The sequence below is a fragment of the Miscanthus floridulus genome, chromosome 18 (genome assembly GCF_019320115.1).
Source record: "Miscanthus floridulus cultivar M001 chromosome 18, ASM1932011v1, whole genome shotgun sequence".
In the NCBI taxonomy this organism is placed as follows: domain Eukaryota; kingdom Viridiplantae; phylum Streptophyta; class Magnoliopsida; order Poales; family Poaceae; genus Miscanthus; species Miscanthus floridulus.
The window spans coordinates 102172661-102188563 of record NC_089597.1 but is presented as its reverse complement, the minus strand read 5'-3'; the positions used below and the strand labels follow the sequence as shown (position 1 = coordinate 102188563).

The following is a 15903-nucleotide window of genomic DNA, read 5'->3' as shown; positions in this document are numbered from 1 at the left end:
TTTATGCTGCATAATTAATATCATTAGATGAGTCGCTAAATATAATTTTATAATAAAGTTATTTAGAGATACAAATGTTGCTAATATTTTAGTCAAACAGAAAAAAAAAATTGATCAGCACAAACACCACAGCGACACTCTTTTGACCAAGGGAGTACTCGCTAGTTGGATGGATCATGGATCGCCCAGTACGTTGGACTAACTAAATAAAGAAGATTGAAAAAAAAAAACAAATTGCCATGTACCGCAAGAGAGTGGCGCTTTCCCCTCCATGTCTGATGGGCCAAGTCTACATAGTCCCGTAACCAGAATCAAGTCTAGCTAATTTAACACATTAACTTAAATCAAGAGGGAAATGGATCTATCTACTTGAGGATGACATGACACCTAACCTTGATAGTGGGCCGAATAAAAAAAAAACTCGTCTTTTAAGCTAATCCCACTGAATAATTCGATACATACCAATTTAACTAATTTAAACAGAGGAAAATTTTCTAGCTATTTGTATCCCCAAGATAGCCAAGGCACTAAAGGGCCTTTCTATTCTCATTTGTATCTTTTGGGTTTAATATGGAATAGCTCTTGAACTTATTCTACCCAGGCAAGTAGATCCAAAAGATGGAGCCAATTTGGACTCATTCTTCTATCAGATAGGTTTTTTTAAAGAGTTGAACCAAATCCACCCTCTGAAATGTCAATATGTGAAAAGATATGAAACAACGACAAGTGTAAAACCACTCCAAAACTACCCGATTGCATAGACTTGATCACATCTCTTAATTGTTTATAAAGTCTGAATTGAAGATATGTTGCTTTTCCAACTTTTCAATAGCCACTGGCTCCGTTCTATTTCTTGCACAACCACTCCTCCATCCCCAAGCCAAAAGTCATCCGTTACCTCCTGGTCAGAAGAAAGGCCACACAAACTGATTTCGAGCAGGAAGAAAAGGGGAACAAAGACGGCTGCTACTGATCAGTTTCTTTTTTGTTTATCTCCATTCTTCAATCATAGCAACCCTGTTGTGAAGAAGAAGAAGAAGAAGAAGAAGAAGAAGAAGAAGAAGAAGAGGAAGAGGAAGAGGAAGAGGAAGAGGAAGAAGAAAGATAAGATTGCTTTTTGGTCTGGTAGGATGTTTCACTCCATTTCAAGATGTGTCAATTCTGTATGAAGTGGTCAAGAAGCAAGTTCAGAGCTGAGTTCTTTCTTCAAGGAAGCATCTGAATGGCTTATCCATCCACCTCCGGGATGGTCCAAGCTTCTTCATCCCTCCATGGCAGCATGTAAGTTAACCCATCCATTTAGCTTCCTCGATTTGGCCTTTTTTCAAGATTGATTTGCACCGTCCACCATATGAGTTACTTCTTTTTTCAATTCTATAAAGTTGATGATTTCCCTTGAGAATCTTGTTATCTGGTCATCATGATTAGCGGAAAAAGTTTGCTATGGATGGCAGATGATCCGATCCCTATTTCCTTCGTTCTTCTTATGGTCTTTGTTTCATCATGCGATGATTTTTTCAAAAGAAGTTAGCTAGTTCAAGTTGTGTTATGAGTAAATGATTGATATCAAATCTATCTGACCATCAATTAATAAGCTTTACCTCCCCTATCACGCTTCTTTTTGCTTCTTTTGTAGTTCTTCCTGTTGGAGAGCCATCGATTCTTTGATGATATATATGCTATATTCCCAAACAAATAATTGATGTCCTTTGGGTGAACAACCTATAGTAAGAAAATGGATTAGTTCATCCTCTCTATGCTATTATTTTCGTACTACTTACTTTCTTAATTTATTCCCCTCTTCTCAATTAAAGCCCTTTTGAACTTGTGGAACTACTCAATATATAGAAATGAGAGCAGTTGTGATATTCTGTTGCATTTGTGAAAGTGCAGGAGAAGGGATCCCGATAGGATATGACATGTCATCCGATCTGGACCAAGCCCTACTCCTCTACTTTGATGGGCAGCAAGCTAAGACATCAATTCAAGAACAACAACCGCGTAAGCCGCTTAATTTCTGTAAAAATAAAGTTCATTATTTTGACAAATGCTTGGTCACTTACTCGCTTTTCACTATACGCACATATATGTTGAAGGAATATGTCATTGCCAAAATTCCATTAGTTCCAAATTAATGTATCACAAACTTGTCCATATGTAAGCGTTGTGATATGACTGGTTTAAATTGTAGCTTAGCCAGAAGTGCAAACCAAATAATGGTGTTCAGTGGTCTTCAATTCCTTTCCGCTTAGCTCTCTCGTTGATCGTTTGCAGATCTCAATGTGTTTTAATTTCCTCAGTTGATCCCAAACTTCATGTGTCATCACAGTTTCTCACAATATTTCTAGCTACCAAGTATCAACTAGGTAGCTAGCTGTTGGAGAGAAGTGAGTTAGTGACACGTAACGAACACTGATAACTGATATAGTTTCAAGATGTCATGCTAAAATTAGGCAACTGAACAATTATTGTTCCACGCTTTTCCCCCAATTTCTGACACTAAGTACCAGCATTTTAAACCTCCTTTTCCCTTTGTTACCAGTTAACCACTTATTACCATTGCGTGTACGTGAAATGAAAACAACCTATCTGAGGATAGTTTTCGCACACGCATGGAGAAAACCAGCCATATTAGGAAACACAATAGTATATGTGCACATGCTGACATGCGTGCGTGTGCCTTTGTGTGCTCTACAAAGTCATAATGTTTGAAGGGACTTGTTTCATGCGTGCAGAGACTCTCAACATCTTCCCCTCCCAGCCAATGCATCATATCGAGCCATCTCCAAAGGTATCGTTAAGTTTCAAGCTCTAACGACCATAGCTACCTCAAAGCACAAGAGATATGATGATTTCTTCATGATGATGCCATACACTCATACATCGTACATATACGCCCTTCATTCCTTTCTTCCTATTCAGGGTTCCATGGCTTCTTCTTCAGCGGCGGTAGCACAGGTCGCTGGCCCTTCCAAGAACTCGCAGGCGCCGTCGTTGAAGGTGGGAGGCGGGCCGCTCGCTGCCGGCAAGAGCTCCAAGGCAGCAATCAAGGTAATATGCAATCTGATCAATCTCTTCTCCCTGTGGAAGCAATTGTGTATATAGCAAATGTAATTCTTTGTTATCACAATTCACAACCAGAGAGAAGGTAGCGCCGGCGGCAAGCATGGCGTCGCCGCGGGAGCTTCGAGCTCGGATCAGGAGGGGCCCCGGACGCCGGATCCCAAGACGTTGCGGAGGCTCGCGCAGAATAGGGAGGCCGCCAGGAAGAGCAGGCTGAGGAAGAAGGTAATTATGTATTGTAGTGACGATGATGACGACCTCTACCGTTTCCCAAGCTAGTAAGCAGTAGTAATACTGATTAAAAATATGGTGGAAGGACAAGTCAACCCTCAAAACATGAGGAGAAAAAGTTTTGCAAGAAAGGGCAATTGACAAACGAAGAGATGGGGATTGGGGAGTAGACTGGACATATTATATAGGGTGGTAAAGTTAACCTACTACCTAAGAAAATAGTTGTTTTGGACAACACATACATACATATTTATTTTTCTGAAAGTTCCGTTTCTTCATCTTCATGGAAGATATGAGCTGCACTAGATAAGTATAGAATAGAAGCTACTTAATTTCTTATGTCTAGTTGGTTGCGTGTGAAACAGGCTTATATTCAGCAGCTAGAGTCCGGTAGGATCAGGCTGGCACAGCTAGAGCAGGAGATGCAGATGGCAAGAACTCATCAGGTAAAGTGATGAAGAATATATATCTCGTGAATGTAGAAGTATTTTAGAACAATTTGGTTACAATGACAGAGATCCTATGTATAATGCTTTCAGAGGAAGTTTGTTCCAATTACTATTGCAACAAAATGGCTTACTTATCATAAACAGAACATGGCAAAAGATCAATCCATGTAATCTTTTTGCTTAATTCTGAACTGTCAAGGACGTACTAATTATGCTTCTTCATTTCTTCATAGGGTGCACTATGGGGTGCAGGAGCGCTAAGCCCAGGTTTGCTTTGCCTTGCCACTGATGACATATATAACTACTAGTTAGCTCATCAATCAACAATAATGCGGCATCTCTGTCATGAGTCATGAAAGGCTAGCTTATTAGGCTGCACGTGCATTTGCATGCAGATGCGGCGCTGTTCAACCTGGAGTACGAGCGGTGGCTGGGGGAGCACAGCAAGGTGGTGGCCCGGCTGCGGGCCGCCGCGGAGGAGCACCGGCCGGACGGTGAGCTGCGGGCGTACGTGGACGAGGCCGCCGCGCACTACGGCGCGCTGATGGGCCACAAGGCCCGGCTCGCCGGCGCCGACCCGCTCCACCTCCTCTCCGGCCTCTGGAAGGGCTCCGCCGAGCGCTGCTTCCTCTGGATCGGCGGCTTCCGCCCATCCGAGCTCGTCAAGGTATGTACGCTAAAATTCATCATCTACCACCGGCTGATCGAAAGACCAAGAAGCAAGAAAGGCACACACGCAACGCATACAATGCATAATAGCGCAAGTACGGACCTGAAATGACACCTGTTTGATCATGACCGGCCACCGGCTGGATGTGTAGTCACTGACATGTGTGGCCGTGGTTGCATCGCACGTCAGAATGACCACCGTACCTCGTCACCAACCAATGCCAAATCCCCCAAAATGAAACTTCTAAGTACGTACGTATTATATATACAAAGTTGATGGCATGTATATTAGTCAATTATTGGTCCAGCATCAGGGATTAGGTGCAGTGGATTAGCAGGGCAAGGAGGTAGCAGGTAGGACGTCACAGTATTAGCTGATGGAACAGTTCGTAGTAAGCTGCTCCGTCCAGAGAAGTCGTGCTATAGTAAGCCGCTAGACGCCGCCCGCCTGCGTACGTACATGAGTGTCACGTCAACGAGTCTCCATCTAATACAGCATGCATCAGTCGCAACTCACACGGCCGGGAGTAGGTGGCGGAGGTGATCCACCAGCTTATTCATTGCCGCGCCGGTGTCAGTGTGTCACACGCTCGAGCTCGATCGGTCGATGGACACTTCGCATCACGCGGAGGCGGCGACGACGACGATGATCGATGTGCGTGTGAGCTAGGCTCAGACGACAACGTCCTCGTCGTCGTCGTCGTTCTACTCCCTCGCTGTCGCTGTCGACGTCGATAGATGATCTCTCGATCGCGTGCTTGGATTAATTTGGAACGCCAGGATTATTCCAGCTTTTGTTCGTGGGATTGGGATCGATCGATCATCTTCTTTTTTCCTGCTAGCTACGTACCTGCTCCTGGAACCCTTTCGATGACGTACGCCAACATGCACGCACGCAGGTCGTGGTCCGGCACGTGGAGCCGCTGGGGGAGCAGCAGGCAGGCGGGGGCGCGCGACGTGGAGCAGGCGGCGCGGCGGGCGGAGGTGGCGCTGGACGCCGAGCTGGAGGCGCTGCTGCGGTCGCTCTCCGAGGTCGTGTCCTCGGACGCGCAGCCCCCGCCGCCGCCGGGGATGATGTACGGCGGCCAGCTCTACCAACACCCGGCCGACGTTGCCGCCGGCTACATGGGGATGGGCCACATGCACGTCGCCCTCGCCATGGACAAGGTGGCCTCGCTCGGGACCATCCTCAGACAGGTATGGTCACCATGCATATATTTTCTGTCTGTCTGTCTGTCTCTTCCTTCGATTCATTTTAATTTTCAGCCAAGCCATGCATTGCTTGCTCATCGCAAACCTAGCGCAATAATGCCGCAATGCATGCAGGCGGACGAGCTGAGGATGCAGGCGTTGCACGCGCTCCGGCAGATCCTGACGGCGAGGCAGGCGGCGCGCTGCTTCATCGCCGCCGACGACTACTTCTGCCGCCTCCGAACGCTCAGCACGCTCTGGACCACCAGCCGGACGGGCCAGCTGTCTAGAGGCCCGGCCGGGTAGACATCTGATCTACGGCATGGGATGGAATACATACGCGGCCGGCTAGCTACTAGCTTAGCTATATGACGTAGTAACTTAGAAAGCGTTAAACTATACATCACATGCAAATGTATCGATGATATATATAGATACAAGATAGTATCATATAGAAGTGCTCCAGTGGTTCTCTTTTCAAAGTTGCAACAACAAAGCAGATTAATTAGTGAGGTACGTTACATATATACCGTATACTACTATACTAGTATACATATATGTTTGAACTTTGAAGGGAGAACCTTCTGAATGAAAACGATTGTGATATTCATACTTGTTGTAGACTTTGTTTACATCAGAAAGCTTCGGTGGCGATGGGATGGCATGGCACTACGTGGCATGTCGGACCAGAAAGATTCTCACCAACATCAAATAAAATGGCTAATAACATGGAAATTACTTAAGTGCCCTTTCTAAGAAGCATTAGGATAATGCTGGCTTTTATCAAGAAAGGATCACCGGGTACTTATTTGCCAACTTATTAGTCTTCCTTAGCTGATTATGTTTGGCAAAATTTGCTAAGGGCACCGAGAAAGTGATGTCGTGGACAAGTCTGATTTATGACAAATTTGCTGAAAAATATTGCATCCATTAAAATGTTCGTTTAAGGATTAGAAGAAGAGAGAAAAATTTCAAAATGACATTCAATGCCCCTTTAACGACTTCCTTCGTTCGCGAGCCCAACATGTCGTCGGTGCTCGCATACTATCATTGGTCGCCCGGTGCTTGTGCATCGCCTCCGCCCACCTTTGCCCACTAGCAGAGACTTAACAGTCGGGTCGAGCTTCTCTCCACCTTTGCCCTACTTGCTCCTATCCGCCTCCCCAAATCAAATCAAATCAAATCTTCCATTTGCAGCATGGGTCACGAGGGTCCCTATGCTATGTCTTTAAGAATCCTCACTCACTCGCAAAGACTGTCGACGGAGCCACTGAGGCTAACACGCCTTCATCTGATGGGCCCTCGGTGCACATCTGAGGGTGCACAACAGCAGGGCATGTGCCCTTGAGGGCAAAGTTTACTTTCCCCATCATGCACATGCTTCATGTTGCGCTACTCGGCGCCAACAACTACTGGGGGAAACTTCTTCGAGGGACGCGTGCTCCATCACACCTCCACCGCCTCGCCAGTTGACTTCCGTGGTCGTCAGGTCCACGCCCCTACCCTTGGCCCTGCCATTCACTAGTGTGGCATGACGATACTAATCTATTGTTGCTACTGCATGAGGGTAGCACTACCCCAGATCTGGACATCACTGTCGGTTCAAAAACCCCCTTCACTGCCGGATTTTGAACCGACAGTGGCATACCGGCAGTGATAAGGGGTTGACATCACTGTCGATTCTTAAAAACCGACACTGATCTGCAGGAAACAGTGTGGGTTTCTAGCTCCACCCGATAGTGTCTAGTTGAACAACACTGCCGGTTTATAGTCCCAACCGATAGTGATGGTTGCTTCAAGAGTGTCGGTTCTTGGCTCAAGCCAACAGTGTTGAGCAAGCCTACACTATCGGTTTATGGCTCAAGCCGGCAGTGTTGATCTAGACAGCACTGTCGGTTGATGGCTCAAGCCGGCAGTGTTGAACAAGATAACACTGTCAGTTCATGGCTCAAACCGACAGTATTTTACAAGACAACACTATCGGTTTGTTGATAATCAGTAGTGTTTTGCAAGACAACACTATCGGTTCGTTGCTAACCGGCAGTGATGGCCCATTCGTATTTTATTGTTTTATAATTGATTTTAATTTATATTTTTTCGTGGAATCGGGTTTTGCTTTATATACGCTACGTAGACAACATGTCCATCAATATTAAACATTACAAATGTTACGATTACAATTCAAATGTTCTTATCCACATCTCGATCCCTCAAAATAAAAAAGAAATGTTCTTGGACTTCACACATGCTTCTTGGACTTCTTACAATAATCTAGCGAGCCGCTCTGGGCCATACTGGTCCTTGTACCTCACGGATTGTGCAATGGAAAATACTCCATCTTTTTCCGATACCTCGGCTAAGATGAATTTTGCGAGCTCCGATTGTAGTGCGACGATCTCCATGTCTAACATCCTTTGGTGGTTATATTTCTTGCGCTGTCGTTCAAAAAATATGATATCCAAAGAGGAACATTAAATCATTTTGTTGAATTATTAACAGACATAAATGAAATGGGGATTATACACACCAACTTATCGGCTTCTTCTGATTTCTCGCCGATGTAGCGAAGCATTGCCCATATTACATAAAACCCACATTCATTATTTCCCGCCGGCTGTGACAGGTACTTCCCCTCCATATCGACAACCTTGAATGGGACCGGTGTCCCACCGATATATCTTCTTCGGACACTGAGCAACATTAAAGGGAGAAACATTAGAAAGCGGTATGTGTGATTAAAAAATAATATGTTATTAGGATCGCTTACTAATTCAGCACTGCCACCAGTGCATCCAGATGATGAAATGGTTTTTTTCTTCGAGTCCCACACCTCGATCAGATTTTTGGCAAGATTGACACAAATGAAGATGAAATGGTTGCTACAATCACAGAATCCTAATTATCGAGTAATCTTAACAAAAAAAGAAGCATAAAATTAAAAGCCAAGAACACATACTCAGAGTTGTAGGCTAGAAGTATGTGGGTTTTCTTCTTCATCGTGAATTCGTCGAAAACAACAATCAATCTCTGTTTTAGGTCTTCCACATCACATCCATAGAGGCCTAGACATATCCTCTCATTGACTCGCAAGGGGTCCAAGAAGCCTATGTAATCCCATTTGTTCTTTAGAATGCAAAATTTTGCTATACACCTACATAAAATCATGGGAAGTGCTCAAAAGTTAACAATTTGTCTCGAGAGAGTAGTTAATTGTAATATCATGCGTGTAGGGTACTTACATAGTCCACAGCGTCATCATTTGAACATCGAGAGAGCGTTTCTGGTATAGCTGAAACAAGCACTCCCACTTGACATCGAACTTCTCTTCTTCAGGATAATGGAAAACATGTGGCGAACAGATAATAACCTCAAAACCAAAGTCATCCGTCTCTGTTGCTTGAGCCATGTAATATTCATGCAACTGGCGCATATATGTTGATATATTTTTATACTCCTCATCGGGAACCAAAAGATGCCCCTTTCATACTTCATTGCCGGTGTTGCGGTCCCTTGTACATCATAATAGATGGTCGCGACCTCTTCCATGGTTAATCCTAGGTTGTCTTCGACGTACTTCTGTATGTTCCTTAAATCTTTATTGTGTATTTCTTCATCTCTTGTTGTAGCGTATTTATTTTGTGTTTGCCTTTTGAATTCGGACTTCAACAAATACGAAGGCAGTGAGGCACAGAGATTGAAGAAACTAACACAATCTTCCTTTGAGATGTGTGCTATAAATTTTTCTTTCATCAAGGTGGTAACGCTACCACTGAACGACCTTTTTCTTTTCTGTTGGTCCACTTTGGGAGCCTTAGTGGCTGAATCTAAGGACCTTTTCTACGACTACGAGGATGTCCTTGATCTTGTTTTGGGCTGAGGTGGAGGAGGAGGAGGAGGAGGAGGAGGATGACAATGAGAATTCTGTTTTCCCGACACTGATGAAGATGAAGGAGGAGGGGGGAGGAGGAGGAGTCTCTTTTCTCAGGGCTGATGAAGATGGAGTCGGACGAGGAGGAATAGAAGGAGACCTCTGTCTTCTCGGGGGTGATGGCTCCAGATGAGGAGGGGAGTGATCTCTGCTGGGAGATGGTGAGTGATCATCGCGGGTGGGCGAAGACTCGTAGTCGTCCTCATCATCAGAGGACAATTGATGGTCAAACTTAATAAAGCGCTTGCGCCAGTCCACTTGAGAGCCCTTGTTTTGACCAAGTTTCGGACTATCTTCCGCTACGGGGTACTCAATGGGTATCTTGTTAAACTTCTTATCAAGTATTCTATCAATGGTGATGCAAGCATACCCCAGTGGAATTGGGCGGCCATTAATTGTCCTATCTCCAGCAGGACGGGCCTAGCCGAGCGCCACCTTGTCCTTTGTCCATTCCTGACGGATGTACAACCTAACATTGACGGGTTCAGTGATGTCGTCCACTGGATGAGGCACATTCGCCTCTTCTTCATCGAGCGGGGTCGATCCGCAGCAGCTATGACCCCTAAACTATGGGCTAAAGGTAGTAGGAGTAGGGTTTTGTGGTACTACTGACCCCATGGATAGCAAAATTTGCTCGACTCGTGCTTCAACGATCACCTCAATCCATACTTCCATTCTGTCTTCCATCTCTTTTAGTCTCCTCAAATACTCTGCCTCCTATTCTGTTCTACCCCACGAGCGGCTCTGGTAAGTGTTAGATTCTTGGGGGAATGCTAATTTCTAAGGAACAACACCGGTTCCTCTAGTGCGACCAGGGTGCTCCTTGGTTCCGAGTGCTTGTGTGAGCATGTCTTTCTCCCTATTAGAAGTGTGAGTCCCTTGCCTCACCTCCTTAGTTACCTAGGAGATCCTCTAGATGAGTTCACTCATGGGTTTATTTGAGGAGCTAAAGCTCCCATCCTCGGTGTGCCGTACATTTCTCCCCATATAGTATAATACCGATCTAGGCTCCCAATCGGCGGTCTCAACCTCAATGTCTTCCTCAGTAAGGCGATCCATTTTTTGAAGTTCTACTTCAAATTCTGGCATCTTTTTGACGTAGCCACGAGAGCCGAGATGATGAGGATTCGTCGCTTTCTGCGAATTCTCCTTATTCTTCCTGCTTAGTTCTAAGTACTCCTCGGATAACCTATATTCCTTGAAATCCTGCCAGAAGTCCTTCTGCTTGCTAAACTGTCCACCATCGAAATCTGGTTCTTTATTTTGGAGGACAAAATTCTTGTACAATGCCCCCTTGAAATTCTTGAAGCATGTCCCCATGATTTCTTTTGCTTTTTTCTTGACTAACTCCCTGTCATACTCTACTGGGAAAGTGAAATACTCTGGGATCTTGACATCCCATATGTAATCCTTCTTGCTTTTAGGAACCCTCCACCGGTCATTATCTTTCCCAATCCACTTCCTGTACTTAATCAGGATGAAGTCCCTAACAAGTAACCCGAGGATAGTCTTGTATTTGGTCAAAGCTATAGGCAGTGAGAGTGAATCCCTGAATTCATCGAACTCAGTAATGTGCCAGTGTGCATTCCTACCAATAGGAATCTTTGACACGCCTCGCTTGGATCTAGCCTTCCTACTACCCGAACCCTCTGGCTCCTCGGTCGGCGGAGGCTCCTGCTAGAGACACCAAGTAAGCTATGACCCTCTCAATTGATTAGCGTGTGTGGCTACATAGTCACATGATACCAAAGTTACCTGGCCATCTTGGTCATTTTGATCCAGATCAAGCAGGCCAGATGGGGTCCATGGCTTCTTATTCTCATCGACCTGATTGACACCGTCACTGTTTGTCAGATCATGCGGCTTTCCCGTCCCAGCGATATTAGCCGCTTCTTGTTGCCGATCTATTCTTCGGCGACGGGGTAACAGGCGACGATGAGTCATGGCTGTGACATGATTGTGGTTAGTTTTGGCCACGGGCAACTACTAATAGCATATGTTCACATATATATAATATGTTTAATGCAAAGTCTAATAATAAGTCCACATACAACAAAGTCAAATAATAGCATATGTTCACCTAGAACAAATTCATTGTTTGATTGACCACATACAACAAAGTCCACCTACTATTCTACGAAACTAAGCCTACATCAACTTCCAAATAAGAAAAGTGATGACCATAGCCATAAATAAAAGCATGATATCTTTCCAAGACCAAGGAGCAATTCTCCTAATCTTCACATCTCCGGCGGGTGGCTTCTCTTCGATCTCCAGTGCCAGCGGATGACCATGGTTTGCATTCATTGGACCATAGTAGGCCAGTTGCCCATGGTTTGCAAGGTAGGCCAGATGACTATAGTAGACCCTCAAAGCTTCAGCTTCTGTGTTGTATTTTTTGTGCAAATTATTAGGGTAGCGATTAACTTGAGCATAGCAATCTTCCTAGGTTCGATAAATCCTAGGCATGTGACCAACATGCACTACATACCATGCCATGGTTGCCTATACATTTAAGTAAATTAGGCATGTGGTAAGTGGTAATGGTAACACACTGAACAAGAGTTATTATTCAAGTTATATGGGCAAACTAAATCTATTTAATGTTCTTTATCCTTGACATGATAAAAAATTATCTCAATAATTGGATTGTTTATTATTCAGAGATCAATGTGGTTTAGTAATCATACTTGCTACTGCTGCCAAGCCAATTTTAAAAGTTGTTTTTAACTTTTTTTCCTGGAACAAACATCTATAGATGCCTTTTTTTAAGCAAGCTATACATTCCATCAAAAATCAATTGACACTCTACCTATAGCGATTATACCTGTACACATTTGACAAGAATCCATCATTGCTTAAGCAAGAGCAGAAATTCTTATCTAACTCTTACACAAACAGAACACTCCCTACCGTCACAAATAAGACGTCCATAGTCATTAACGTATACCTTTGACTGCTAGTTTCCATTGCTTGCAATAATTACAAAGTATAGAGATATCATAACATTATGCAACTACTATTCGAGACAGATATGCTCATATCATTGTCACATATTCAATCTAACTATGTCAAGAGGTGTTGATGATCAATGTTTAAATACTTAGACTGCACACAGCGCAAAATGTCACTTAGCTGTGACTCAAGGGAATAACTTGTTGCGACAACATGCAAATAACACCAATGGTTCTTAAACAGTTTAGGGCCATGATTACTAGGTCCTCAACAAATCAGTAAGTAGCATAATCTCTTCAGAGAAAAACTAACTGATTTATATAACAACATGTACATACAAGGATAGCTAAACCAAGGAGTAACAGCATGTAACTCAATCGAATAGGAATCGACTGCTATTGGGAAGACAACAACCGTGGGGCATTTCATCAAACACTTTGCTAGCAGTGAGCCACGCACTCACTATGGGGGTGGAAAAGCAGCTATCCGCGCGCTCCTGAAGGTCTCGGTGGTGCTCCGGCATGGGGTGGTGGACGGCGTGGGGAGTGCTCTGGCGTGAGACGGTGCACGGGTGTCAACGTCGAAGAAAAGGAGCGCGGGGCTAGGAGCGGTGGCGCAGGGGGCGGTGGACGGGTGCTCTGGCGTGGGGTGGTGCACGGGCGTCGGCGTCGAAGAAGAGGAGCATGGGGCTAGGATCGGTTGGCGCGGGGTTGAATTTTAGATAATTTCAACCTGCGCCGGGCTTTTATACCAGACCTCATCACTGCTGGTTCTAATTATAAACCGACAGTGATGGGGGTACATCACTGCCGGGCCATTCTTTAAACCGGCAGTGATTGCCGTGTAGCGGTTCCAACAAAAGTAAGTTATCTTTTCAACTTCCTTCGAATACCTCCTACTGGCTCAACGGTTAAGACCCCACAACTTAGCCTCCGATACCCGTGTTCGAATCCTGGGCGGCTCAATTTTTTGGTTTAATTTTATAATTTATTAAGCGGTCTAAAGGTCAAAAAGAAAAAATAAATAAAACTTGGCACACATCCTATACTAGCACAGCGGTTAAGTCTCTGAACTCTGCAGCCCAAGACCCGAGCTCAAACCCGAGGGCTGGCACAAATTTTTTTTCATTTTTATATATCACTGTCGGTTTTCAAAATAAACCGACAGTGATAACCAGGATCACTGTCGGTTTCTTCTCATCACTGCCGGTTTTTTGAAACCGACAGTGATGTTTATATATAATAAAAAAATCTTTTATATACTGAATAAATAGAAGCATATGTATTCCTATGTCGAAATGGCTTGAAATTTTTTTGGCAAGCTTGTACACCCAAATTAAGATCTCACAAAGGATCTTAGGTTTTTGTAATCATTTTTTATTTATTATATTTTTCTATGTGCTGAATGAGACAAAAGAGGGTGAATTTTATCTTGGTCCTTATAGATTTTTTTCATCCACCTCTATAAAATTCTTATCTCTAGGGCATATTAGAGCCTATATAAAAAGTTTGGCACCATTCCGGATCTTTTCGTAGGCAGACTCAGTTCAACCTATAATTAATCGGTGTCATCGTGTGGAAATTCAATTAAACCTCAGAAAAGTAGCAAACCATCTCCGAAAAATCCCAAACTAGGTGTTTCCTTCGCACGTGGCACGTGCAAGCCTAAAAAAGTTTGAGACAAATACGACACCGGAATGCGTATGAGCCACAAAAACCTTGATAACCTATGAGTATAGTCATGGTTTGATGAAAAGACAAATGTATCTATGTGAAGCATGTATACTCCGCCTATGTTGAAATGGCTTGAAATTTTTTTGCCAAACATGTAAACCCAAATTAAGACCCCACACAGGATCTTAGATTTTTCAGATCAGTTTTTTATTTATTATATTTTTCTCTGTGCCAAATGTGACAAAAGAGGGTCAATTTCATCTTGGACCCAATAGATTCTTTCATCCACCTCCACAAAATTCTTATCCCTAGGGCACATTAGAGCCTATGTAAAAGTTTGGCACCATTTTCGGATCTTTTCGTGGGTAGACTCAGTTCAACCTATAATTAATAGGTGTCGTCGCGTGGAAATTCAATTAAATCTTAGAAAGTAGCAAACCATCTCCGAAAAATCCCAAACTTGGTGTTTCCTTCACACGTGGCACGTGCAAGCCTGAGAATAATTTTGAGACCAATACGACACCAGAATGCCTATGAACCACAGAAACCTTGATAACCTATGTATATAGTCATGGTTCGATGAAAAGGCAAATGTGCCTTTGTGAAGCATATATACTCCGCCTATGTCGAAATGGCTTGAATTTTTTTTGGCAAGCATGTATGCCCAAATTAAGACCCCACACAGGATCTTATGTTTGTCTGATCATTTTTTTATTTATTATATTTTTCTCTGTGCCAAATGAGACAAAAGAGGGTGAATTTCATCTTGGACCCAATAAATTTTTTCATCCACCTCCACAAAATTCTTATCCCTAGGGCACATTAGAGCCTGTGTAAAAGTTTAGCACCATTACGAATCGTTTCATGGGTAGACTCAGTTCAACCTATAATTAATAGGTGTCGTCGCGCGGAAATTTAATTAAACCTCAAAAAGTAGCAAACCATCTCCGAAAAATCATAAACTTGGTGTTTCCTTCACACGTGGCACGTGCAAGCCTAAGAATAATTTTGAGACCAATACGACACCGGAATGCCTATGAACCACAGAAACCTTGATAACCTATGTGTATAGTCATGGTTCGATGAAAAGGTAAATGTACCTCTATGAAGCATGTATACTCCGCCTATGTCGAAATGGCTTGAATTTTTTTTGCAAAGCATGTACACCCAATTAAGACCCCACACAGGATCTTAGGTTTTTTTATCATCTTTTTATTTATTATATTTTTCTCTATGCCAAATGAGATAAAAGAGGGTGAATTTCATCTTGGACCCAATAGATTTTTTCATCCACCTCCACAAAATTCTTATCCCTAGGGCACATTAGAGCATGTGTAAAAGTTTGGCACCATTCCGGATCTTTTTATGGGTAGACTCAGTTCAACCTATAATTAATAGGTGTCGTCGCGTGGAAATTCAATTAAACCTCAAAAAGTAGCAAACCATCTCCGAAAAATCCCAAACTTGGTGTTTCCTTCACACGTGACACATGCAAGCCTGAGAATAATTTTGAGACCAATACGACACTAGAATGTATATTTCTAGTTACCCAACAAATGTTACACGAATTACATGCATAACAACAATTAAACACACAAAGCCGTATATATTAAAATTAGAACCCAATTAAACTACAACCTTGAAAACCTAGCTAAATAAACATTAATTACTATTAGAATCACTGTCGGGATCGATCGTGCCATGCACACTAACATGCCTCTGTAGCCATATATGATAATTGATG

General features: G+C 43.4%; 1 protein-coding gene across 1 annotated transcript; it reads left to right on the top strand.

The window, feature by feature from the left end:
• The first annotated feature begins 787 nt into the window (after nucleotides 1-787).
• Nucleotides 788-6207, top strand: LOC136520559 (transcription factor TGAL8-like). Its single transcript, XM_066514115.1, is given in 12 exon segments — nucleotides 788-1281; nucleotides 1894-1909; nucleotides 1911-2001; nucleotides 2736-2791; nucleotides 2923-3051; nucleotides 3142-3288; nucleotides 3660-3740; nucleotides 3977-4010; nucleotides 4139-4410; nucleotides 5312-5353; nucleotides 5355-5609; nucleotides 5739-6207. Coding segments are annotated over 12 exon segments (1353 nt in total). The 5' UTR covers nucleotides 788-1222; the 3' UTR covers nucleotides 5910-6207.
• The last annotated feature ends 9696 nt before the right edge of the window (nucleotides 6208-15903 follow it).